The following is a 26,447-nucleotide window of genomic DNA, read 5'->3' as shown; positions in this document are numbered from 1 at the left end:
GGGAAGCCTATGCAAAACAGACATATCAAGGCCCAACAGCTCAAGTTTCCTAAAGAAACGGTGACTTTCAACAGCTATTGCCTTTGGGTTTCAATTGTTACAATAAACAATTGCAGTTAAGTAAATCAACAACTGGAACATGCAGTGATTGTGGTGGCAATATAGGCTTGTTTTCTTTCAACCCACAAGATAACTTTCATTATTTTTTTACCACTTGAGCACTTCACAAATCTCTTGGGACCAACATGTAAAAAAGAAAACTTGAAAAAAGAGCAATTACTAAATCCAAAGCACCTAATGCAACAGAATAACAACACTGTTCACCACTTCTTACTGTAAGCTACCACCATGGATGACTCCATGCATTAAAGTAAACTAGCATAGCTCACTCAAGCCATTACCCCATGCTTAAATGAGCCGTGGGATTAACTTTGAAAATGGGGAGTTTGTTCTTATGGAGCAACAGGCCACAAAAGGTTCACTTCAAACCCAGCATCGCACAATGAAGTGCACAACTGTCAGAAGTTAACGGCCTGAAAGGGAAAGGAAACCTGGTCAGAAATTCACATAATTCGGGGATATGCTACGTCATCTACTCCACTGTCATATCACCTCCTTACTGCTTCTCAGGTCAGGAAACAGGTTACATACAGGGCTTGTGCACTGTTAATGCATGTCAGAGTGTGTATTTGAATGCCTCTTATGGATACTTCCTGGTGTATTCTGGCGTATGAACTTGCTATGGTTACTAACTTAAAAGCACAATCTTTAAAACATTTCTGGTATTATACCCAATACAAAAAATAAAACAAAAATCCTACATTTATGTAATATCCAGATGAACTGAAACAGAAAACCTTGGGCTGTTCTTCAGTTGCATCACCAAATAAAATACAGTATTGTCAAAATGCAGAAAAAAAACAGCACCTTGGTGTTTATGAAATTTAACATAAAAAATGTTAGATGAATATCCCCTACATGTAAACAAATCCTGAGTAGGTGGAAATGTAATTGCTCCACAAAAGTGGAATTAAAAAATGTTGAAACATTTTTGAGAAACAAAAAATCTTTAACTCTTGGATGGTGTATACAGCTAGAGTACTGGTTCGGTGTTGAATTCCACTGTCTAGGACTGAATCCTGAACAAGAAAATGGCAATTGCAGCTTGAGGTCTTAAACAGCAAAGCATACACAAACTAAACGAGTTTATTAAAGCTTTTAACAATACAGCTAACCTGTGATAACTAGCATTGTATATGTGGGGTGAGTAGCAGCTAGCATTTTGGATTCATATGGTAATTTGAGCTAGCATTAGCAGTTCTTTGCTAAAATTTAGGTTAAAATTTAGAGTTAGGGTGTTGTACTAGAGTTGCTTCTGCTTTATTTTGTACCCACAGTGCTGTTCTGTACCCACAATGCTCGGTGAGTTACAAATGACAAACGGCATCCGCCAAATAACACAACTATTTTCTTGGGTGTACAACATGTGCATGTTCTTTCAACCACCAATGTGCGCTATTTCTTCAAAAAACCGACTCCCAGAGGACAAGCCAGTTCCCTGACGACAATTCATCAGTCAATAAGTCAATTTTCTCCACAATTTTATTTGACCAATTAACAAATAAATATGAAGCTGGAGGCTTCAAATGAACAACACAGCTCGAGTGGATAGCGGGTTCCGCCCTAGTGCCTACTAGGTGTCAGCGGACAGTGTTAGAATTCACAAACGGAATCAAAAGCATCGAAGAGATTTAGCCAGTTTACCCACCATTGGGCTCCTGAAAAACAAAACAAATACTGCAGTGTCCATGTCTGTTACAGATGTACATTGTAACAATACTTTAGAAAAACAGGACTATATCAACATTTACACAATAGCTTGAGCATTAGGTACGACTTTATTTTCCCTGTACGAAAGTGAAATCAAATATGGGGAACATTTGATGAAATTGTGGTGACAGGGATTCATTTAAAAGGCAACAGGTTCAATGAAAGCATTTTCCTTTGGTTTTGATGGAAATATATAATTATATAAAATAGGTAATTTTTTTGAGCATCAGGAGAATAAATCTTTACCAGATGGAACTTACCTAATTGAAATTTAACTGCACAAGACTGTGGATTCAAAGGTTGCCAGAGATGATAAATTTAGTTATTTAGTTCTTACAAAATATTAACTCAAAAGGAGACCATTTCAAACACCCAAATTAGATACATTTCTGATACAGATACTAGTGTATCCATAAAAATGAATTTCTGAAAGGAACACAGGTTTCCAAATGCTTCAAGAAAGAGGTTATTATCATTTCTCAAATTCTGAACCAGCCTTCCCTTGCCAAACATGAAACAAACAGTACAAAATAATTTCCTTGGCTCTTGCTTTCTGGCTGCAATGCCAAAGGAGGAAAATCTTATTTCACATGGCACTATCTTCAACTCACTGACCAACATTGCTCTGGACAGAGGCAAGACAAATATAAAAGCAACTTTACAAAGGACCTACACCCCTAACTTATTGATTTGACAGTGAGGTCTTTCAATCAGTGTTGCCTATTAGGGACACACACAAGTAGTCTGGAGATACAATGCAGTTGCTCATAAAGCAATGAGAAGGTAATAGCTGTAGTTCAAAAATATACACACTCTATAAAGGGATAAATGCTGATGAGTACTTGTGGAAGTTGCATTTGAAAGGAATATACTTTTGAATGATTTCCTTCATAGTGCAGGTACAACTACCCTTAATAATTGCATGTAAACACTGACAATTTGGTATGAAATACCTGAAGATGGAAATAAATTAAAACTGATCAAATGAAGTACTTGTACAATTTTATTAGTTGTGCTTTAGCATGGGTAAATTTAAATCATACCAATTGAGATAAACAACTGGGGGAAATTCTTACGCAACAATAATTTAGAAAAAAATGGTACTTTTTCAAATAAATTCAAATAAATATAATAAATGGTGATAACGAAGCAAAATTTAGGAAACAATGGCAGAACTTTTTGTGCGCATTCATCATAGGGCTCAAGTGAAGTTTCTCTAACAAAGTGGAGGCCTGCCCTCTTCTTTCCAACGGAAGCACCTCTAACATTCTGCAGACTGGGTTTGATGTTAGTCTCCACACCCCAAACACGCAGGAGAAGCAGACTCAAGGTTAGACAACCATACGCCAGGACGATGGTGGCCGTCTTCAGCAGTAGTCAAGGGGGGGGGACGGGGGACGGGGACGTGACGGTCAATTATATAAACATCACTGGCAGCCAAGGTGAGTCAAAGTGAAAGATTCTGTCCAACACAGGAAAAGGGGGATGGGGACAGGGAAAGAAAAGAGGCGTGAAATAAACGAAGGCAGACGTCTGTAGTGGAGTATCTCCATATTCATTGGTATTTCTCCAGCTTGTGTACAGAAAGCATTATCACCACAGCTCCCCAGAGAGTGGGATAAAGTCACCATCACGCAGGTTTTTTATTTATTTATTTTTTTAACATATTTAACTGCAAGAATGTGCATCCGCACATGCAGTTTTCTTTTTTTTTTTACATTTTTATTAATTTATATTTTTACGTGCACGTAAGCCTTTTCTTTACCCTAAAGCGCATTAAAATAGTTTAGATTCTCTTTATTCTAATTCTACACCCAGAAATCACACAGAAGTTCTCTTCACAAAAGAAAAAAAGAAAAAAAAAAGCCTGTTTGTTGCATCACACAGCAGCACCTCTTGTTCGCGGTTGTATGGACTGCTGAAGTGTCTCCTATATTTAAAAACATTAGGAAGGATAGGCGAGGAAAGAGAGAGAACAGAAGCGAAGAGGTGAAGAGGACAATCTTCTCGCCTATCTCGAAGTTAAGAAAATGAAGATTCAAAAATGGCGGTCAACACACAAGTTTTGCTTGCTGGTACAGGACCCTTGTGCACTAACCAAATTAGAAAAGACTGAACTGACAGCTGGAAATTCATCCAGTAAACCACCTCCCTTGGCTAAAGGGCTAGTTATTTGCTCTGCCCTTTCTTTAAAAAAAAAAAAAACAATAATAAAAAATAAAAAACAGAACCAAAAACAAAAAAAAAACATTCCAGTAGTCCCATGACTGCAGCCTCAACTGGCACAGTCCTTGCAAGCCAATGCATGTTCCCAGTTTGAGTGAGGGAGGGGTGCAGAATTAGTCTCAGGTGCTTGCTGTCTTTCAGTCACCCCGTCCAACTTTTTTTTTTTCTTTTTTTTCCTCTTTGCGGTTAAAAACTCAGCAGTGCTGCACAGACACAAGGAAGCGGTCTTGAGTAGGACTTTAGCAATGTTCATGTGTCTTCATTCTTCTTCCGTAAGGATAAAAGGATAAAGGAGATGTTGGGAAAAAATGCGTGGGGGGGGGAGGGGGGAGCACGGGAGGTGGGGGCAAGGGAGAAAGAGGACAACCTTGCAGGTGAGAAGCAGGAGCAGGGCAGTGTTCTCGTTGAGGAGTTGGCGCACGGTCACTACACCATGTCCACACGCCGGTAGTAGAGGAGGTAAGCAGTGCGTTCGGCGGTCTGCTTCACCACCTGGAACTGGTTGATCACCTTCACAGTCTGGTCGTCGATGCGCAGCCAGCCGTTCAGACCGATGTGGAAGACATCCGTGGTGTAATGGCCACCGGTAGCACTGTTCCCATGGTGATACACAACTGCAGGGGACACAGGAAGGCAAAAATGAGATGGAAATCTCACAATTTAAATTAATTGGAAGTTTGAAACTGGCATCAATGGTTGTCGAGGACGTTGTCAAAGAAAAGTCAGAGTTCAGCAAAGTACCCGAACATGCTACGATGTAGCTGCGAATGGCAAATACATTAAATTTCTGCATGAGTTGGCACACAGCATATTGCTATGCATAATATGATTAAATGGAGGCATTATTGCTCCGATGACTGGAGATTTATAGAACAAACGACAAAACATTTTCCTCAAGACTCTTACCGAGTTCCAAGTCTGAAAGAGTGCCAACGGACGCTGTTGCTCACCGAAACCATAAATGGGTACAAGCAGAACATGACTGTTGCACCACAAGTTCTACAAAGCAGTGGGTAACAGTATCTGCACAATTATCACAAACAAAAGAGGGCTCCATCAAGGAAACATCCTTCCCATTTCACTCTCAGCAAGCAGTGGCATACACAGCACTTTCCATTTTACCATGCAAATAGAAGAAAATGAAATGTTCTTGGAAAAGGCTTTCTTGGAAATTGACTAATTTGAGAAAAGATCTCGCATAGGAGTAAAAACTACTTTCAACATTTTCGTTGCATTCCACCCTTCCGTCAGACCACATGGACAAAAGGAGAGAAAATTCACCTTCGCCTGCGACTTGAGGAAAATGGCCTACATTGCTATTGCTACCGTCACCAAGGATCACTGCACTGGAAAAGTCCTGACAACAGTGTGTCTTTTCCTTCCAAGAAAAAATAAACATCAGAGTATAATTTAGTTCACACCTATCAGAGATGAATAAGAGGGCAGATCCACAGGGAGTCTGGGCCTGTGTACACAGCTCAGTGAGCCATGCACGGGGGGGGGGGGCAATGGGCAGCTGGGGGGTCTCCCTTCCTGCTGGAGGGACACTGCATACTGGCTAAGCTGCAGCAGATATTACAGGACTCTTATGCACAGCCCCAGAAAAGGCCGGCCAGAGAGAGAGAGGCGAGCCCAAGAGTGCAGCGTGTCACGCCGCAGCGCGCTCCTGGTGAAGGCGCGCATACGCCTCGGACCTCTGCAAACGCTCCGACCCGGAGCTGAGTTATAACTCCGCCGTTTCAAGCGGAGCCTCGCGTCAGGGCGGCTGTGCGGAGGAGCAGTGGCAGCGCCGCGAGCCAGAGAGGACTGCAGCCCCACGGGCCAGAGAGAACTGCAGCGCCGCGGGCCAGAGGAGACTGCAGCCCCGCGGGCCAGAGGAGACTGCAGCCCCGCGGGCCAGAGGAGACTGCAGCCCCGCGGGCCAGAGGAGGCTGCAGCGCCGCGGGCCAGAGGAGACTGCAGCCCCGCGGGCCAGAGGAGACTGCAGCCCCGCGGGCCAGAGGAGGCTGCAGCCCCGCGGGCCAGAGGGGACTGCAGCCCCGCGGGCCAGAGGGGACTGCAGCCCCGCGGGCCAGAGGAGACTGCAGCCCCGCGGGCCAGAGGAGACTGCAGCGCCGCGGGCCAGAGGAGACTGCAGAGCCGCGGGCCAGAGGAGACTGCAGAGCCGCGGGCCAGAGGAGACTGCAGCCCCGCGGGCCAGAGGAGACTGCAGCGCCGCGGGCCAGAGGAGACTGCAGCGCCGCGGGCCAGAGGAGACTGCAGCGCCGCGGGCCAGAGGAGACTGCAGAGCCGCGGGCCAGAGGAGACTGCAGAGCCGCGGGCCAGAGGAGACTGCAGCCCCGCGGGCCAGAGGAGACTGCAGCGCCGCGGGCCAGAGGAGACTGCAGCGCCGCGGGCCAGAGGAGACTGCAGCGCCGCGGGCCAGAGGAGACTGCAGCGCCGCGGGCCAGAGGAGACTGCAGAGCGTCACCGGCTCGGCTCTCCACAGGTCTGGAGTCAGACAGTAAAGCGCAGCTCTACTGCAATTAAGCTCAGGCTTCAGAGTAATCTCTGCTCAAAACTGTCCCAACACATTAACATGTCCCCCCCCGTCCTCAAAACCATTACATTCCACACAAATGTAGTCTTTCAGACGTCTAATACCTCTCTCCTGATGACACCCTTTTTACTTGCCAGTAGGGAATTGTAGTTAATCTTCTAAACGATTGTGAAATCAGATACCCTTCCTTGGTTGAATCCCTTCATGGTTTTAATTGTCATGTATTACAGTTAGAGCCAGTGGATGTTGCTACAAAAGCCTTCTAAAAATGAAATCAGAGTATTAAAGAGCACTTGGCATAAACATATGGAAAGAAACACCCACCAAGGAGCTTCAATATATCATCCTGTTGTGTATAACATTTGATTTCACAGAGACGATGTACAATATTAAGAAATATTGCATGCAGTGAGGAATTCTGAAAACCAATGCTGATGTTTGGCAGCTTTATTTTTGTGATGGAATGAATTGCAAGAAAATGGAAAATCCATTAAAATCATGTGCTCAAATTGTAAACATGAGAAAGAAACCATAATTCACCGTGGATACACTGGACTCAGTCAAAAACATACCACAGCAACAAAGAGATGACTTGGATCTCAGGACAAAAGAAAAATGATTGGACTAGAAATGGACAGTAAAACTTAAAAATAGCATACCTGCGAAGAGCCTGTATGTCCTTTGGCCTTTGAAAATTTTGCTCCGTACGCCTGGTGATAAGAGATCTGGGGGAGGAGAAAAAAGACATTTACAAGCATATTCATAAACACCCTATATGAAAGCAGATCTGCAAAATAACACTCACTGTCCAGCTTTATAAATTACTTTTATTAAAAATGAAAATTTATTGCGAAACGAAATCCTGTTTTAGGTAAAACAGTACATTACAAGATGAAATGCACAGCCCAAACAAAATACAATGTAGGCGAGAAATCATTTTCATACAAGCCTGCCAAAGGAATCTAACCAAGTAGTCAATCAGTGCCAATATCACTCATCAACACTTTGCCGTATGGTTCTCTGATGAAAAAGATGTTTTCAACGTACAAAAATGCCAAGTTATTCACACCTACAAAGCACTGACTACAAGTCATTAATTCAAACTGGCAAAATCTAGGTATGCTATTAATATTGATTATTGATATTAAACTTCATTCCAAGTTACAAAAACAATATTGCCAATCTTACCTTACACAAATTAAACAAGCTGCATTCCAAAGCAATGCTAGCAAATGTTTCCTAAATTGTTTAAAGTAAATTGGCCCTGTGTGTACAAGCATACAGTACATTAATGCGGCTAAAATGTATAGATAAGGTTTAAAGAGTCAAGCTTGATTTAACAGGCCTCAATGTGTTGAATTTTTATCTGCAATTATGTATTTATCCACCCTGCCTTTTTGTAGCGTGAATGACTATGTTTCTTGGTATAAATGTATGTTTCTAAATGTGAATGTTACATGCTGCTATGAAAATGTCCCCAAGGGATAATGCAGTATTGCATACAGCTGTGTGTGTGTGTGTGTGTACACATATACAGTATTTATTTTACAATCAGTATTTTTTTTATTTATGAATTCTGGCTGTTGAATTGGGGTCATAGTTACGATTAGAATGATTGAGTGATCCTGGCTTGTGAAGAGTTTTATGGGCCTTTTGTAGCTTCTTTTTCCAAAAACAAATTAAAGTGAACAGTTCAGTCAACAACACTTCATTCAAATTATTTTAATGTATCAATAGGATTACAGTACTGAAGGAAGAGTAATCTTGAGCTTAATTCTCAAATTACTCTGCATACTTTTTTGTGTGCCAACGGACGGCATCCAAGATTAATAAACAACACAATCGTTGTGGACAAGCTGGATTCTTTTGCACTTCGTATCAAGGGGCTTTTTTACACCAAGAATCAACAGATGTCAAACCAGTTACGACCTGGAACGTCTCATTCACAGCCAAAGGCCCAGCTCTGGCCTAGATGAGTTTGAAAGGATTTCTGGGAACACGTACCTTTGCTGATTTCCAAGTCAATGGGGTAATCGATGTTCTTTATTAGCTTCTGACACCCTCCAGTCTTCTCAAACACAAATCTTTTGAGGTGGAGGACGAGCACGGGCGGAAGCTCTTCCAGGGTCACTCTCCGACTGATCTCAATCTGCAAGCGGAAAGAAACAGTCATTTAACAGGGAGAACGCAGGGTTCCTCCAGCATCTCATTACACTAGGCCTATGTTCCAAAAGAACTTCTCCCATTCAGGGACTCTCGGTCCAAGCACAATTTGAACTGTCTGCGCAAACAGAACCGAAAATGCAATCGCTCAATCTTTACAAGCTTAAGGAGGCGAATTATGCCAACCACACTGTTGTACAATTGAAGGAGAGTCCTTTGCAAAACAAATAAAGGCCTGCCACAAAACAAGGAAACAAAAGGTCCCTGCGGGTACTTTAATCCTGAGCACTTTTTAACTAAAGTAGTGGATTCAGACAAAGGTAAATTGCAGCAAGGCAACAGCGCCCCCTGCCAAGCGTTGTCAACAAGAGCAATGTCCACAAACAAATACTACAGTATCATATGGTAAAAAAAGGAATGATTAAAAAATACAATAAGCTCTATATTTTCAGATTAGCTTGCTTGTGAAATTATCAATTCCAGCTGTTATTGCAAGCTACTTATAGGAGACTGACATTGAGTCACTACTAGGGTTGCAAAATTCCGGGAATATTCAAGGATGGAAACTTTCCATGGGAATTAATGGGAATTTATGGGAATTAACAGGAAATAACGAAAATAAAATGGAAATATAGCCGTATTTGCTCAGGCTGCATTTACCATGTCAAATGCAGATAGAAACAAACCTTTTACCATATCATAAGCAGACATAATTGCAAACATTCTCTATGACCCCCCTCCAAAAAAAAAAGACTTTTCACTTAACACCTAAAACCCCCCCTCCCCCCTAAAAACTGTCTTCCGAGTGTTGTTTTAGAATTCTATCTACATAGATAGCTGAAGCGCGAGTTTTTAGAAAAAGTCAAGGAATGACAGACATGTGGAATAAACATTAACAAAATACGTTCCATTTCACTGCGCAAGGGGTCCGTTGACCCGGCGGTTCTAGTGACAAGCAGTATACCGTGAGTAGTGCCAAGTGACGTTGGCAGCACACTATGTGACCAAAGACGGAAAGTTTTGAAGAGAAGCTAACTGCTTGTCCAAAATTACCAATATTTATACAACGTCTCCATGCCACTTCACAGCGATAAAAATATCCTACTTATCAGATGGTGTTAATTTCGTCAACAAAAAATATTAATTACAACCCCTTTTTCCATGACGAGAACAAAACATAACAAAATAACAATTCAGAATAGGCCTTAGGGTTTAAAGTGAACAACTAATTTATAAAATAAATGTTTTACGATAAAGAAATAATGAAAATAGATTAATTAAAAATTCCCATCATTCCCGAGCTTAACTTCCCTTCCAAAATTTCCGGAAATTTATTCCGACCCTTTGCAACCCTAGTCACTACTAAGTGATGCTAACATCACTTTCACCTCTGAATTCTTGAGAAGTATCAATAGTGAATGCAAATTGCATTAGCCTATGAAAATGCTAACTAACAGTATGCATGCAGTCTGCAAACTACTTTGTCACATCACATTTGACCATACTAAAATAAAGACAGCACAGGAAGACTGATGCCTTGAATAACCCCACAATACTGAGGACACAGCCACAGGCTGGTTACTGGGAGAGGGGACAGTGAGACAGAAGTAGTTTCGTCTTCTGGATAGGAAACTGGTCTTGCAACTCCAAAGTTCTAGGCTGGATTCCCAGGTGGGGCACTGCTGTTGTACGCTTGAGGAAAGCACTTAACTGCTTCGGCAAAGGTTTAGCCGTTCAAATGGATTCTATACAATAGACTTTAATAAGTTTCAGTGGAAAAGAACATTTGCTAATGCCTAAAATGTAAAGTAGATGTGATGATGATGGCTTCATGATGCCCACCTCCTGCTTGGTCTTAGTGGTGTACCCCTGAACAGACTCCCGCGCCACCAGGGCCTCCAGGGCCTCCTGGAGAGTGCGGATCTTCTCGGACTGGATGTCCAGCTGCAGGGTGAAGAAGGGCTGCAATGTGGCTGACTCCTTGGAGCTCTGCTGGTACACAACAGACCTGAAGGAGAGAGGCATCTGGTTCCAGACATGTCCATTTAAATGTGCCTTACAAAGCTTTGAGTACAAACAGGCCAATGAAACCCCACACTAGTAGTTGGGAGCATTAGGGAGGTCTGAGCACATGAAATTCTCACCTTTCTCCCTCCTCCCTTCTGCCATTTCATAACATTTCAGACATTAAATGATGCAAAACATTAAATTGGCAAAAATCATTCAGTTGGATGTAAAACTGCCAAAGAATAAAAAGGCAATTATAACGTTGAATTCTGAAAAATTCTGCATGTTCTTTATATATTTTGACTAGTTTCAAATTGCAGCCTCTCACAGTTGTTGCACGAGAGAAAAGCTCCATTAAGCAGTTGATGACATATTGGTAATGGTCCCTGTTGCTGAGGTTTGAGCTTGTGGTCAGCATCGTGGCAGCCAGCCCAGAAGCTCAGATAAAAAGTATACATAACAGTTTAACCAGAAGGCATGTTGCCTGGAGCACCAGACCAAAACCTGACAGAAGGATGAAGGCCACGTAGATTTGCAGGTTTAAAAGTGTGGTAGTCTTGGGCCTAATGCCTTGACCATTCCTATGTGGTTGAAGGTGTGACCCACATCAAGTCAAGTCCTCCACAAAGTGTAGCCAACTTTCTTAACATGTTGATGCGCGCAACTTCAAACTTTCTGTGGGTCCGTCTTCAAAACCATACCTGATATGACCTCCAAATATGTCAGAAATAGGGGTTCTGACAAAGTCTGCCTGTCGAGTTATGGACGTCTTGTTTCGGGGTCCGACTTGCTCCCACTCATCCTCGCTGTCCTCCTCCTCTTTGTCCGCCATGTCCTCTTCAGTTCCCGGCTGGGATCCTGGACCGTTGAGTGTGCCAACCTCTGGGTGAGAGACATGTACAATTAACAAATGCAATGCAAGTAAATGCAATATAAAACATAAAACAAATAAAAGATACAGGTGAAAACATAAGACAAAAGAAAAAGTTTCAGCAGAAGATAAATTAAGCATTAACACACTACTTACAAACTTTAAAATTGCTTTAAATAGACAATTTGGAAAGGATAGGCACACACACCATCTTCCAAAAAAAGAAGAAAAAAAAAGAAAAAAAAGAACGAGGTACAGAAACAACCTGTCCGAGAAAGCGATAGCTCAAGCAGACTTACTCTCTTCCTCCGGACAGAGCAGCTTCTTCAGGGCCAGCATTTCCTCCTGGAGGCCGTTGAGCACGCAGCCCAGGTACTCCTCCGCATCTTCCTGTCGGCCCTGATGGCAGAGAATCGAGCTCGTTAGCGCGTAGCGCACGCCGCTCGGGGCGAGCCAGCTGGCTCTCCTGCAGCATCGCTGACCGGCGAAGCCCCTTTCTTTCAGAGAAGAGACACAGTCTGTGCCAAACGACGCACAGCACATTCACCTCCTCAGGTGTGCTCATTAAAGAGAGAACTATTTCCTGAAGGAACGCAAGGTCAGAAAACAACCTTTTTAATTAGCTTTAACTGCCATCATCTGACCAGCACGGACTCATTTTCCTGGCATCCACTCAACACCTGATAGGACTACTGTTACAAACAGGCTCTTCATATCTCTTGAGAACTACCAGTTCTTTAGGTAAGGAGACTAAAAAAGACACAATGTCAGGAGATAAATGCGCATTGGTACAGGGCACCTCATTTTTTGAGGCTCAAAAACACCAGCAGTCACAAAATGTGTAACAAGAGGCATTCCAAAGGGATGAAACTGAATTGACCTTCTGAATAGCTGAACACAATTTTTTTGGGCCAAATGTGCTTAAACAGCTTAATGACACGACATGCATTACACGTATTAAAAGCATAGCAACATGAAGCAGAAAAAATCCTTTGCTAAACTTACAAGCGCCGTGACGTGGTTTACCTTCTCAGAGAGACCCGACTTTATGACAGTGAGAAGTTTGTAGATATAGGCAGGTTCAAAAGGAACGCCTGGTCGAATATCTTTCATTATTTTGTCTCCAGCACCTATGAAAGGGTTGAAAAAGTTAAACTCCGTAACGATAAGGAACTGAAAGGTGATACTGACATAGGCCGTCAAAAACAATCAACACTGTTACGCAAATGAAAGAAGCATGCAGAAATGTTTCAATCTTTAACCGTATCTTAACGGAAAAACATGTACGGGTCATTTCTGAAAGTAGTGGAAAAAAGACCAACCTTGCTGCTTTGCCTTTGGTGGCACAGGCATATTGCTGAACTCATTGACAAGCCTAACACTGGAAAGGGGAACACAAACATTCCTTATTGAAATTCACCTTCATTTACACCACTAAAATTTTACAGATGCATGAGGGCATCTTAGTCAAATATATACTTGCTGTGTGCTACATACTGCTACACTTCACACAAACTGGTCACTTATAAAACACAAATGTAACCAGGAACAACACAAGTGAAAGGAGCAACAACCACATGTAACAAGGAGATATGACCACAAGGACACAGTACTCACAAGCTGTCAATCATTGGCGTGGAGGTGCATGGACGCTGAGTGTCGTTCAACATGGGAATGGATTTCATCAGGTGGTACATGGGGGGGCAAGCAATCAGAGCCTGCAGGGTCTTAGAGTCAAAGTCAGGGGTCAAGGAAAGGCACCTCGAGTGGGATTAGGAAAAACCAGCACACAAACCCTTAATGACATCTGCAACTAAACCACCATACGACTGGACATTTCCCACTGTTAAATGCACTTTCCAAAAATAAAATATAACACCAAGACAAGAAAGTACAATCAAAAAATAATGAAAATGAAATATGTCCGCTTCTCTGGATCATTTGGCACGCAGCATATTCAATGATGGGCAGAAATAAAGGATACAGCATTGACATAGCACCAGTTTCCCTTGTTTATCAGTCCTCTGGGTTGCAAAGACACCGGTTTGTGTATCAACTTCACATTTTCAATCAGTTCTGAGGACATAAAACAAACCAGTTGTGACACCGTAAACACAAAACTGAGTCACGTAACCTAGAATATACAAGGTTATGAAATGTACATCACTGAGAAGCATTTACACATCATTGGCAAAAAAAATAATAATAATACATTTAAGCAGTTGACTGGAGTGCTTCTACAATCCATGCAAACAGATTTGGGGAAAAAAAACCCTGTGTGTGAGGGTTCATCACCATGAACAGATGTCCCTTGTCCTCAAACTGCATCACATGACAGACACATGGGGCTGAATTTCGGAAAAGGGTTATCATTCTGCCACGCCTAGGAAGGGTTGCTGTCATAGTCAAAACAGCTCCCATGGTAACGTGGCATCCACACACTTAAGATCTTTTGTGATTTGTCTGCGAGGGGAAGTAGGTAAAATCAGTGTGAAAAGCCATTAAAAACTTATTCGAATGTAGAGGAGGCAGGGAGGGTAGGCTTGTACAGAGGAATGCTGGGAAACTAGACAGCTATGCACGTCACCAGTGACCCTTTGAAATAAGTCTTGTTCAGATTCATCATCCTCCTTCAAACCTTCAGTAATACAGACAGCACACACGGAACGCTGCCGTTTAAAGACAGTGAGACGCTATTTATTCAAGGCTCCACATTGTTAGCGAAGTCAAACATGCTTACTTGCAGAGCAGACAAAATCCAGTGACCCATTTAGAGCATTAAGGGGCCCTGGCAAATTCAGACTTTTTCAGAAGAGCTGCAGACACTGCAGGTTCAGTGTCAATGTTATACTGCACGTGAACACAAGGCTGTGTGATTCATAACAACTTAAAATATTCTGCTCATCAACACAGATCAATTATTAACCTCTAACTTGCTTTTCCCCTGTTGGAATGTAGGCCTAAATGCGCTCAAGGATCACCACATGCAAAAGGAACTCCAGCAGGAAAAAAACCTGAAAACTGAACCCATCATTCTGACAACATCCCGGACAACAGTTTTGATTAATTGTGAAAAATAAAAAAAATCTTTTTTCAACCGGCTTTCTCCAAAACAGACAATCAGTGGAATTTCCAGCCATGGTGTTTTTGGTCAGAAATAAAACTCTTAACCTGCACTGCACAAAGATTATATGTAGAAAACACAAAATAAAATATGAATGAATTAATACATAAAAATGTCATTAAAACATCCAATAAGCATCTCAAGCTAAAAAAAAAGACTGAAAAGACTAGCTCTGCCAAAACCCTCAACATGTTTACAACTAGTTTATTCAAATCTCCTGGCTGATGCTTTAAGCAATGGGACAAGAGCAAGCAAAGACTAAGGCAGGAATTCAAAAATAAGCTCACCAAATAGGTTAAGCAGCGGTACATTGTGCAATGTTATTGTTTTTCTAACTATTTCTGTGTTTTGTGTTGAGCTGAAACATAGTTCAGAAGTCACTATGGTAACAGATATTGTGGGCTTGCAAATTACTTGCACAATCACTTTGACTTCTTAGTCATGATGTCCAGACACCAAGCTGGGAAAGCACCAGGGAATACTGTCAAATTAGAAATAATTACAATTATTCATGTTTTAGCACCACCTGGTGGCCAAAGGGAAGTCATCAACAGTAACATGTACATATTGAACGGAAATCTACGACTACAGCCTGAGCGATTCCTCTGTACACCACACCTAAAAAATAAATAAATAAATAGATAAATAAAATTTAGTTAATATGTCAGTTTAAGACCAAATTCATCAGGTCATGGAAAGCACGAATTTGAACTTAAACATAAAAGCCCCACACCACAATGCTATATTCGCACGCGCACACGTTGGCTTTAGTGCCAACATCACTTTCTTTCCTGCACCAATCACGGGTGCATTCGTTTCACTAATGGTGAAAAAACTATTTTCAACTTGTTCTAAACAAATTTTCTTAAATGTTAAGTGACAGTTAACCTGTGTGGAAAAAAACATTTAACATTTAAGCAGAGCGCACTGGTGTGAGCATGAGTGTCATTGCTGAGAGGCGCACACTACCTGCAAGTCTGGGGGCCATGGGGTCTTCAGACACAGGGACTGGCCCCTCCCTGACCTCGCTCGTCCCCTCCAGTGTCTGGGCGGTGCCCGGAGCCACAGTCACAGCAGCCGGGACGTTTCTAACCTCCACGTACGCGGGTGGGCCGCCCGGAAGGGGCTTAGAGTTGTGAAAGAGGCTGGCCCAGGACTTGGGCGGGTTTGCCGTGGGAGCGGCTGGAGGGAGCGGCGACCGGGCCTCCGCCGCTGTGGGCGGGGCCTCAACGGCTCCCGACGGCCGCCGCTCCGGCTCGCTCGCAGACGAGTCCTTCTGTCCATCGGCGCCGGAAGCGGCGTCGGGTTCGGCCAGCCCGTTGGACACCCGGCTGTCCCCGCCGTCGCCGTCCGCGGGGGCGCTGGGCGCTACAGTGCATGGGGCAGTAGTGGTGGGGGGCAGCGGGGAGGCGGGGCCGGGGCTCTGCCTCCCGCTGCCTGGTGGCTGGGGGCTCTGGGCGGGCGGCGGCACCGGCGGCTGCTCAGCAGTCCTGCCCCCCTCCGCCACCCCGCTGCTGTGAGAGGACGAGGAAGAGGAGGAGGAGGCCATGTTGTTACTGTCTGAGGAAGAGCCCGCCCCGCTCGTGAAGTCCAGAGAGGACTCGTCGGGGCTCTCGCAAGTCCTCTCCGCGCCAGCGGTGGCGGACGCAGGCGTGGCGGAGGCGGGGCTACACAGCTCGGCCACTGACGCGTCCTCCCCAGCCCCGTCCGCCGGGCGCAGGCCCGAGACTGAGAGCGCGTGTCCGTTCACCAGGCCCACATCCAGCGCGGCCTCGCCGTGGCCAGCCGAGCCGCCACCACCGCCGCCGCCGCCGGAGCCCTCCAGGTAGTTATAGTACCCCGGCGGCCGTTTTTTCTTCTTTTTGCGCTCCCGCTGCCCCAGGCTGCCCGGGGCCCCCTCCAGGTCCTGCCCGACCCGGCTGCCGTCCGAGGAGGGGGGCTCCGAGTCGGGGCAGTCGACGGAGTTGAAGTGGGGGCCGTCGGGGGCGTGCGGGGCGGCTTTCTGAGAGGGCTGGCAGCCCAGGATGAACTCGGGGGCCTGGGGGTTCAGCGTGCTGGACACCTTCTGCAGGGAGTCCCTCACCTCGCAGTCAGGGGCCATCACCTCGTCCACACCGAACCGGATGTGCTGGTAATCTTCCCCTGCGCGGGGAACACAGACGGCCGTCAGCGCGCAGAGCCACGCGCTCCAGAGCGGCTGCATCCGCACAGACAGCCAGCCAACCAGAAACCAGAAGAGCCGACTCATTTCTTATTCATGCTCAACATGACTCAACAGCCAGTTACTCCGAGCAACAACACAGGCTGTATCTCCAGATTCTTATCTGACAAGGAAGCTTTTTTTATCCATTTTATTTTTTTTATTCTCAACAGACTAAATTTTCTGCTCTGCGGGATTGTACCAAAATTATACCTGTGAAAGGTGTTAAGAATTTTTCCTTATTTTTAACCTCAACTTTTTATTCAGGCATGAAGGAAATGAAAAATGACTACCTGAGCAACACTAATATTCTCATCTACTGAGCTATTGTCAAGGTTTATGATCGGCATTTAATAGATATTGTTATCCAATACACAACAAAAATCTTTATCATAATCAGCATTGGGACATAGCTGGAAGTTAACATACACAGTGCGTTAGTAGATGCAAGCAGATCATACTCGAAGAGAAAGGTCAGATGTAGCAGAAGTAACACTGGCAAGCAAGCCTTTCGCTCACCAGTACCAACAGCCACTGGAAGACGACAAATTTCAAGAAGATTTTAAACTTGCAAAGTTTCCTTTGTTAGTTTTAATTATTAATCAATTCCAAAAGCAGCATCATTCAGATGTACAGAATTGTTATAAGAATATGATAAATTATTCCAAAACCAGGGGAATTATCAATCATTGAAGCTGGTGTCAGAAATCATCAATACTCTCAGGCAGCACTTTACAGAAGAGGATGCCTAGCCACAGCTCAGTAGGGGAGGGCGAACAATCGCTGCAGCATTTTAACTGAAAGGCAGCGAACCATGCAAAGCCTTCAAGATTTTAAAGAAAGGGGTGAGAGAGGAGGCCAGAGTTTAGAAAAGCCATCAGTTTTCAGACCAAGGTTTGGATTCTGCCGCAGGAGGCCGATGTGAGGACCATAACTCACCACAGACCGGCAGTCTCACTGCGTCCGCAATGTAAGGCACAGGTGGAGTACAGTAACTTCCTAAATAATCAATACAAATTGTGATAAAGGTTCAGAGCAGAGGAAAAAAAAGTGAGACCTGTAAAACACTGCTCAGGTGAATGGCCCGCGGCAAGATCGGCAGCAGGCAATGTTTCAGACAGACACGACATAAGGACTCATAGTAACGGTCTTGCCTTTAGGCATTCGCACAGTACAGTTACGCAATTTCAACAGCCTGTAACAAAAGTGGGCTTGGAGTCCGGAGCATCGATGCGAGCCCGGTGGGGGGGGGGGGGGGGGGTTAATACTGCCTGATTTGGAGGGTGAGGTCCCAGTCATGGTGTGCAGGCAGGAGAAGTGGGACTGGTTTCAGAGCTATGAACACAGTTACACAACAGCAGTGGCTCTGACACAGGACTGCCTTCCCTCTCTTATAAAAGATTCAGCTCTTACCTGAGGACTGACTGGTGGAGGATACTCGGTCATTGAATGGTGGAAGCTGTCAAAATAAGGATACAAGTTTAATGGGGGTGGGGCTGTAAAAATGCGTTGAAAATCATTACATTAAAATCTGTACATTTTTTATATTCTGTGATCATTTTCAATTGCTATGATATTCCCACTTGGGTTTACTATACTTATCTGCAATAAACAGATGAACCCTACACTGTGATAGCTGCACAACTATTTATAAACTGTACTTGGAAAAAAGCTGAATAAGACACCCGTCAATTTCTAAACCTAAAATCGTTGCACGTTCTGCCTGTCAGAATCCAACATTGCAACAAACTTTGTATCAAATGAAAAAATACATTAGCATAATTGCTGTTTTGGTACAGTTACTTAAGGATTAGCAGTAGCAGCCAAATACACAACATGAATGATATTGGTCAGCATTCAACTCCTATTGCTGACAGCTACATCTTAAGCATAAGTGAGACTGCAGATCTCACTCTAGTATTCATAGACCAAAAAACTGGACTTGAGAAGGACATGGAAGCTTCATTAATCTGGAAAGAGGGATGCACTTATGCACTCAGAAATATTATCATGCGTTTGTGCATAATCAACACATTGATCAATTTTTTAATTTTCACAAGAGGCATGAATTTGGAAACTTTGGCCTAGCAATGCCTTGACCCACACAGAGAACAACCTCTTTTCAGCCATTAAATTTTCCTCTTCTGTTTGGGCGCCAAGCCCAAGACCTGACAAACAATTGCTGAAAAAGCAAGGATTAAAGGGGTTCTCTGGTATCAGGTCCAGAAAAAGCAGATTCACAGCACAGTAATGCACCCCCATTGCCTGGAATCAAATCTTGACTTCCAGTGTCAACTGACAGAGGACGTCCAATAGGACTACACTGACACACTTTGATATTTGGGGCTAGACATGAGCAGCTGTGACATGAGCAACTGTGAAATTCAAACAGGAATTTTAACGAATGGTTTTGTTACCTCAACATAAGAGCGTGGAGTGACGAAGAACTGAATGAACTCATCAGGGCTGAACTCCCCAAAGATGTACTGAAAAGAAGAAAAATAATCATTCAGTAAATTATCAGTGAATCAGTTTCATTGTGTTGGGTGTTTGATGTATTTGCTACAATGTACAGCCACAAAAAAATCATCCATTAATCCCACTTTTGTTCCATATGTTTTCTAGTTTCACACTGAGGATCTAACATGAAATATTTAGATATATTTTAGCTTCTTGTGCAGTAACATTTATTGCAATGGCCTTTTACAACATAGGCCCACATGTGAAGTGACATTTCCATTCAATATTCTTGAAGACGTCATATCTCTAATGCACCATAGTGAGCAAGCACATTTCAAATAGCAGCATTATGTACCTTGTCTACGAAATCAATAGATAGATCTCAAAACTGTACTGTCAGTCAAAGGGAAAATTTGTCAGGCAACTGAAATCAGCCATGTTTCATCATTCCTGATTATCGCAGAAGCTCAGGACACCAGCGTGAAGCAGTCCTAAGTGTGCTAGACTTGTGACCAGAGTTCAAATCCCAAATCCCATGGGTTCAATCAGGGATTACTGCTGTTCTACCATTGCACAAAGTACTTTGCCCGAGTCACACCCGTAAAGATACAACAGCAAACGTGAGTACTGAATGGGTGGCTTGAAGCAAACAAGCAGTCATATTTAATAGTATCGAACAATGAAAATTGGCCGTTCTGAGCGTTAAACAAAAAAAGGTTAACTACTACTACTCAAAAAATTAGAAAAAAAAGTCACTCAAAAATACTAAAGCTATGCATTTGTATGCAGCATCATGAAAGGACAGGTGAAATTTTCCATCAGCCATTTCAGCGAAGAACCAATCCGCTTCAGCTGTGACTTGCTAACAATCTAACCCAAGCATCACACATCTCCAAGCCACGAGTCAGGGTGGCATTCCGTTATTTTAACTGCGCATGTTAACCTGTGCTGAGATAGGGATCACACAGACCTGACGCAAAGCAAAAGTCTGCAACTGGATACTACTTCAGCCCCCCCCCGCCCCGCCCAGTTAGCCACATCTCTGTGAAGTTAACCTGCTTTCCCCTGCCGTCTATAATTAACTTAATCCCCACTGCTCTGTGTAACTGAGTGTCTCTAGAGTCACTGCTCAGACCTAAAGAGAAGCCAGGTTAAACACTGTCATTTTGATGCGTTTAACTGGCAAAACATGAGCTGTTACCCATTTCAATATTATAATCCATCAATAGCACAAATATAAATTCTGGCCATGCAAATCCTGGCTTCTCAGCCATGGAGCAGCCCTTTGGAATGTAAAAATGGTGAAACGAGCTCGCAAGCAGGCAGATAATCCTCTCTCCACATTTAACAGTGGTACATGAAAGGCAACACAAGAGAAAAGAAAGTGCAGGTCAAGCATACGCAACTTTGCAAATGAGGACCAACACTGCTGAAATGGCACCACGGCAGCAAACAGTCATAATCCAAGGGCCTCCGGCCAGCTAATGCAATCACAACAGAAAGAATCCCTGTCCGCTGCTTTCAATGTAGCATGCCACGCGTACCACACTAAGCTCCCCTTCACTGTTCGCGTGGAGGGAGGATTACTGCAAATTAGCCATCTGTATTATTTGACCATGGTGACACACTGGCCTTTACTGAATGGGTGCAATCCAGGCTGGAGTAAGGGCACGGCAACACAAACTGCTACAGAGTCTCCTAAGGACTACACATCTACAATTAACGATTATCTACTCAAAAGTAAAGGAAAAACAGACTTATTTGACACAGGCAGTAATTTGGGGGGGGGGGGGGGGGGGGGGACAAAAAACAAAAATGAGGAAATCAATGAAATATTTAGTAATAAACGTAATACTGCACCACACTGACACTAAAGCTCAACAAATGTCAACTAAAATTAAGTAATCAACTGCTTAAGGAGTCGAAAACCTGTATTTTCAAGTTCTAAATGGCAGCTGCATTCACAAGTTTTAAGCTGAAACACAACTTTACAGCCCAACCCACAATATAACATCAGCTTATAACATCTATATTTATCTCCTATGGGTCTGAATTAACTTTACTCTGCATCCACTGCACGTGTTCACGAAAGCATAATGGCAAAAATCACACAACCAACAATGCCACACTATGAAAACATAATGCAATGGACGAATTAGAAAATAACTAGAATCATAAGCAAACACTCGGCCCCTCGATTCAGCTTTGACCTGTAGAGGCACAGCTAAATTCCAGTCCAAGTGCAAGAAAGCTGATGCACAAAAATGACAAAGTAAAGATTATTTTTTAACCCGAAATCATTAAAAAGAATTATGCAAGGGCAATCCACTGAAGAAACAATAGCTGTGCAATATGAACGACAAAAAAAAGAAGTGGATATCCACACACCATGCATCAGAAGTTGCACCTGAAAATAGATGCTGTCATTAAGTCACTCTTTAAAGCAGAAAGAACCGAAAGACAACAAACACAGGAGTATAAGAGTTTTTCAAATTTGCCATCGTACAAATAGGTCACAACATAATTTGGGAAAATTAGGATAACATCTCTTTAAAATATTAAGGACTGGCACTCCAATAAGACATCAATTGTCAAGAGCAGAAAAATATGCTACAGCAAGAAACCGGTACACTCACAGGCAGTCCAGGAAAGCACCTGCTATACAAGGAATTCAAACAGCTCGCCACCAGCATGGTGATTTAAATCGATTCGTCCATCTGACACTTATGGCTGCATATATACAAAAAGCACCCAGGTGGTACAAATACAAATAAATCTCTTTCCATTAACCCTAGCTTAGATGAAACACTAAATACATTTCTGATAAATGTTTCTGGAAAACAAAGCTACTGAATTCATACAGAACAATGCCAACTGCCCATTTCCAGAGTCACAGTGGATGATTTTCAACAAGACAGTTGTCAGTTTAATCATACCTCAGCTAGAAATGTCCAAAAGCAAATATAACAACTTGTCAAATCCTGTTTGCAAAAACAAAAAAGGCACTATACTAGTACAACATTGTTCCCATTGGTAAAATGTCTTCAAAACCTTTCAGATCATGGAACTACCACACCATTATGAAGTTTAAGTAAGCTCGAGTCCAACGTGCACACAAATGTAAATAATCAAATTCCGGTTAATTTTACACAAACCGTAATGCTCATTTATAAATAAACCTCAGTATTCAAACTGCCCTTTCCATAATAACTTCAGCGTTTTGTTTGTGCACATCAGTACACCAAGAATCTTCAGGTAAAAAAATTGAAGCACAACTGTAATCTTATAAAACTGAATGAACTAGCCATAAAATTTTCTTGGCATAGAATCTATGAACAAAATTGTATCAGCTAACGTAAATATTTTAAGTTCTACTTCACATAACGAACTGCGGTGCTCCCTGCACTTTGGCTTGTGACTAGGAATGACAGGGGGATGGGCACCCAACTATGATTCAGCCAAAATGTAATTCTCCATTACAGGCCACCACATAACGCATAACTAGACAAGTAAGTTAGCAGGACGTCGCAACGATAGTCGATGGTTAAAGGGGAAAGAAATCTCGAAGCGTTCGCTAGCTATGGCGAAAAAAATAGCAAATGAGCCAACTAGCTATGCTAGCAAGCTGAAATGTGCATGCCTGCGACGGCATCTGTCAATTTCTATAATGCCTAAATAGCCGTAATGTTCACTGACGTCACCGGGACCGTTTAGGTTCTTACTCGCTAACTTGAAATCAGTTGTAAAATTAGCTTCTCGTCGAAATTGCGACAAAACATGTGACGTTATGCAATTAAACATAGGTAACATTATTTCTAGCTAAACATATAACGTTGGCATTTTGTCTAAAGCAAGCCACTACTACCTTGTATGGGGGGAAAGCTATAGCTAGCAACCATTACAAAGGAGTTAAACCATAAGTTACATAAAACTATCTTGAATCCGTGGATGATTCGCTTGACGGCTATTGCATTGCACTCAAGCATCAACGCGAAATAACGTTAGTGCGAGTAGCTTGCTGGCCCGCGTAACGTTAGCTAAATAATGACAACTGATGAGAATAAAGCAATGCTTACCATATTTGCAGCACTATTACGCGACTGACAGAAATTCCATCGCTAGTTAGCACGCATGAGCAAGCTGAAGTGAGGCAATATAAAGCAAGCAGCTAGCTTGTGAACACCAAAATGTTTCCTCCACCATTAAACAGGCCCAGAAGAGGCACTAGCTAGCTAGCTTGCTAGCTACAACAGTTAAAACATACTAAAAAGCATATTACAGTAACTTGGGAGCACCAGTGAACAGCCGCATTAAATTTCAACGGCAGTTTAATAGTCAATATGGTGTTCGCTGGCAGTTGGCACTAGCTAGCAACAGATAAAGTAACATTAAACTAGTTAAACTATTCAAGCTAGATCTAGCTATATAGCTAGCTATGCATGTGGGCCTTCGTTTGTAACTACTTGCTACTTTCACTCAGCGTTTGAATCCTATGGTTTGAATGGGTCCCGACATAGAAAAGTAAAACCGCCCCAACCAGCAGGCCCAATGGTATTGCATGTGATTTAATTATTTCACCTGCTGCTGCAATGTTCATACATTTCAAGTGAGGAATTTGCTAGTGTTGCATTCCATTTCAAATTTTAAAAATTCAGCTATTCACACCCCCCACAAACAAGGGGGAAAAAAGATAAAAACTCTCCTAGCTGCATTTTGCGCTCCCTCTTTATCGAATGATGAAAACCTGCACTTGAATATATAGGCCGACCGCTGCAGGAGCAGGTGGGCCGGACTCGTTACTTGGCAGTACTGAAATTAAATAGACGTAAACGGTAAAAAGGACACCTGTTGAGATATTTCTTGGGTGTGTAGGTCTTATCCAATGGACACATTGCCCTAGCCGTGTTATTTACCACTAGCGAACCCACGAATGGTTAGCTAGTCATTATGAATGAACAAGGCGGCCTGGGCCTGCTCTCCCATACTTGCGTTTCATTGGAGAAAATGGGATTCCCGTGCTACACAGAAAATGAACCTGCAATTCTGGCACATCCTGTATGACACCACCATACTTCACCGTACCGATACATTTAGACAGTTTGCTAGCCATGTGGAGCGATACACATTATTTTAAGTATACATGCATTGCAATTTTACGTATCAAATTCTCTTGCAATACGAACTATCTAGCTAGCTACTTGTATTAACGAAGTCAAGTTGTTTTACCTGGTTACTGCGTGCAGCCATGCTCCCGATGAGTTTTTTTTTTCTTTTATGATCTTAAAAAAAAAACTCAACGTCCTGCTTTGGGAAAATGCTGGAATGTATTAATTAATGTCTACAAATAAACATGTTGTTGTGTCACCTCGTTCATTTTCACTCCCTAGACTGACTTAGTATTTCGTATATAATCTCTTGCTCCTGTACATCATGCCGCTTTCCTTGCCGCCATCTTTGACTCGCCTCGCCTCTGGCCTGCGCGCGCTCGAGAGCGTGAACTCTCAAACTAACGAGTGTTTTTACGTCCGGGGCGGAGCGGTGTCCTTTTTTATTTACAATACATGCTTGTTTACTATATTTCCGTTTTGGCGCAGAGACATTATGGAAAGATTTGCTTCAGCAATACTTTTATAACCCTGGACAGAGCGACTTGCAATGCGCGAGGCGCAAATTGGCTAGGATTATGTTTAAAGTGAGATGTGGGAATATAATGATATAAAGGCTGCGTGACTAGCACGCTCATATAACCTTATGTCTGCCCATAGTGAATCACTGAAAAGGTGCAAACCAGTTCTAAATGAATTAATCTATCTCTCTGAGCTGTCCCAGCGTAGCTCAATAATAGTTAATTTATTAAACAGCAACCAAATAATTAAATACAGTAATGACTGAATTTGCCACTCAGTGTCATTTTATACACACACAACTGTACACAAGGTGTCCTGACTCCTGAGTGTAGATTAGCTACAACTTCGTGCGGGAAAAAAGTGTTCCATGTTCAGAAAACGTAATGTGATTTTGATTATATTAGTTAACATGTTTCAGCTAGATTGCTTTAACTTTTTATGCAAATGCAAGAGTTTACAGAAAACCCTTTTTAAATTACAGACAACTGAAAAATGATCCAGAGAATTCAGTGTTTAAATCAAGTGAAAACTCTACCCGCCACTCACTTGCTATCAAAATATCAGTGATTTTATTTTGGTAACAGCTCTAGTATCCTATTTGTAAATGAGAAGGGTTTGGATACTTGTTTGTTTGTTTTTAAAGGCAAACCACGTACTTAATCTAAGAAAATATAATGTTTCATTCAGTATCTCTGTTTCTGTTTGCGAACAGCCTGCAGTTTGTTTGCAAATACTCCTAGATAGTTGGATCTGGGCCCTTTTCAAGTTCTCCCACTCCAAAAGGTACCTTTTCTGATATCCCAAGGGTATCTCATCTGATAAAACACAGTCACCCTTTAATTCTCCATGGAGCGACATAGCTCAGGAGGTAAGAGAGGTTGTCTGGCAGTCGGAGGGTTGCCGGTTCGATCCCCCACCCTGGGCATGTCGAAGTGTCCCTTAGCAAGACACCTAACCCCTAATTGCTCTGGTGAATGCGAGGCATCAATTGTAAAGCGCTTTGGATAAAGGCGCTATATAAATGCAGTCCATTTACCATCCTATGAAAATAGTCTACAAAAACATTCTGATCCAAGGACAGTCCTGGTGGATAAATACACTGTCCTTGTATGTCCAGATAAACTTTTCACCAGAGCATTACAGTAGTGTGTGTCCCATTCTTTTTGTATTTCCCCTGAAATCCCAGCCTATTGCATATAGGTTAACCACATGCAAATTTCTTTGGTAAACTCCTTTATACACTCAAGTGATCTAAAGTCAAATTTTGAGTGGCAAGTTAACGCACCACACGAGTAGGCCCTACAATGTGCACACATAATTTAGTAGACACTCTTATCCTACAGTACACAACCTTTTTTCGTTTAGGTATAAAAGGCTAAATGTATTCACCCATTCCAAGT

General features: G+C 42.8%; 1 protein-coding gene across 9 annotated transcripts; it reads right to left on the bottom strand.

Moving 5' to 3' along the window:
• Positions 1–1,584: 1,584 nt before the first annotated feature.
• On the bottom strand, positions 1,585–24,916 carry usp10 (ubiquitin specific peptidase 10). 9 transcript variants are annotated; one of them, XM_035395840.1, is made up of 15 exons: positions 24,647–24,916; positions 19,378–19,446; positions 18,374–18,419; positions 17,900–17,959; positions 15,730–16,902; positions 13,621–13,712; positions 13,254–13,363; positions 12,959–13,017; positions 12,642–12,766; positions 11,936–12,035; positions 11,467–11,647; positions 10,601–10,766; positions 8,600–8,744; positions 7,255–7,320; positions 1,585–4,670 (listed from the first exon to the last, which is right to left on the bottom strand). In XM_035395840.1, exons 1-15 carry the CDS (start codon positions 24,665–24,667, stop codon positions 4,483–4,485), a joined length of 2,601 nt encoding a protein of 866 aa, XP_035251731.1. In that variant the 5' UTR covers positions 24,668–24,916; the 3' UTR covers positions 1,585–4,482. The 9 variants fall into 9 exon arrangements, with proteins under 9 accessions (XP_035251731.1, XP_035251733.1, XP_035251732.1 ...); XM_035395842.1 differs by having other exon boundaries at positions 12,663–12,766; XM_035395841.1 differs by lacking the exon at positions 24,647–24,916 and adding an exon at positions 23,497–23,637.
• Positions 24,917–26,447: the final 1,531 nt, after the last annotated feature.

This window comes from Anguilla anguilla, chromosome 16 (genome assembly GCF_013347855.1).
Source record: "Anguilla anguilla isolate fAngAng1 chromosome 16, fAngAng1.pri, whole genome shotgun sequence".
Lineage (NCBI taxonomy): Eukaryota > Metazoa > Chordata > Actinopteri > Anguilliformes > Anguillidae > Anguilla > Anguilla anguilla.
Note: the sequence above shows the minus strand (reverse complement) of the source record. Positions and strands in the feature narration are given on the sequence as shown.

Bases quoted from the DNA above. Each gene is read 5' to 3' on its own strand.
- usp10 (XM_035395838.1), bottom strand. From the start codon at position 22,113: ATGCTGGTGGCGAGCTGTTTGAATTCCTTGTATAGCAGGTGCTTTCCT. The intron at 17,960-18,373 runs GTAAGAGCTGAA...TTGATTATTTAG, and splicing joins CTCCACCAGTCAGTCCTCAG to GAAGTTACTGTACTCCACCT. The intron at 12,767-12,958 runs GTTGGTCTTTTT...ACCCTTTCATAG, and splicing joins ACCAAAGGCAAAGCAGCAAG to GTGCTGGAGACAAAATAATG.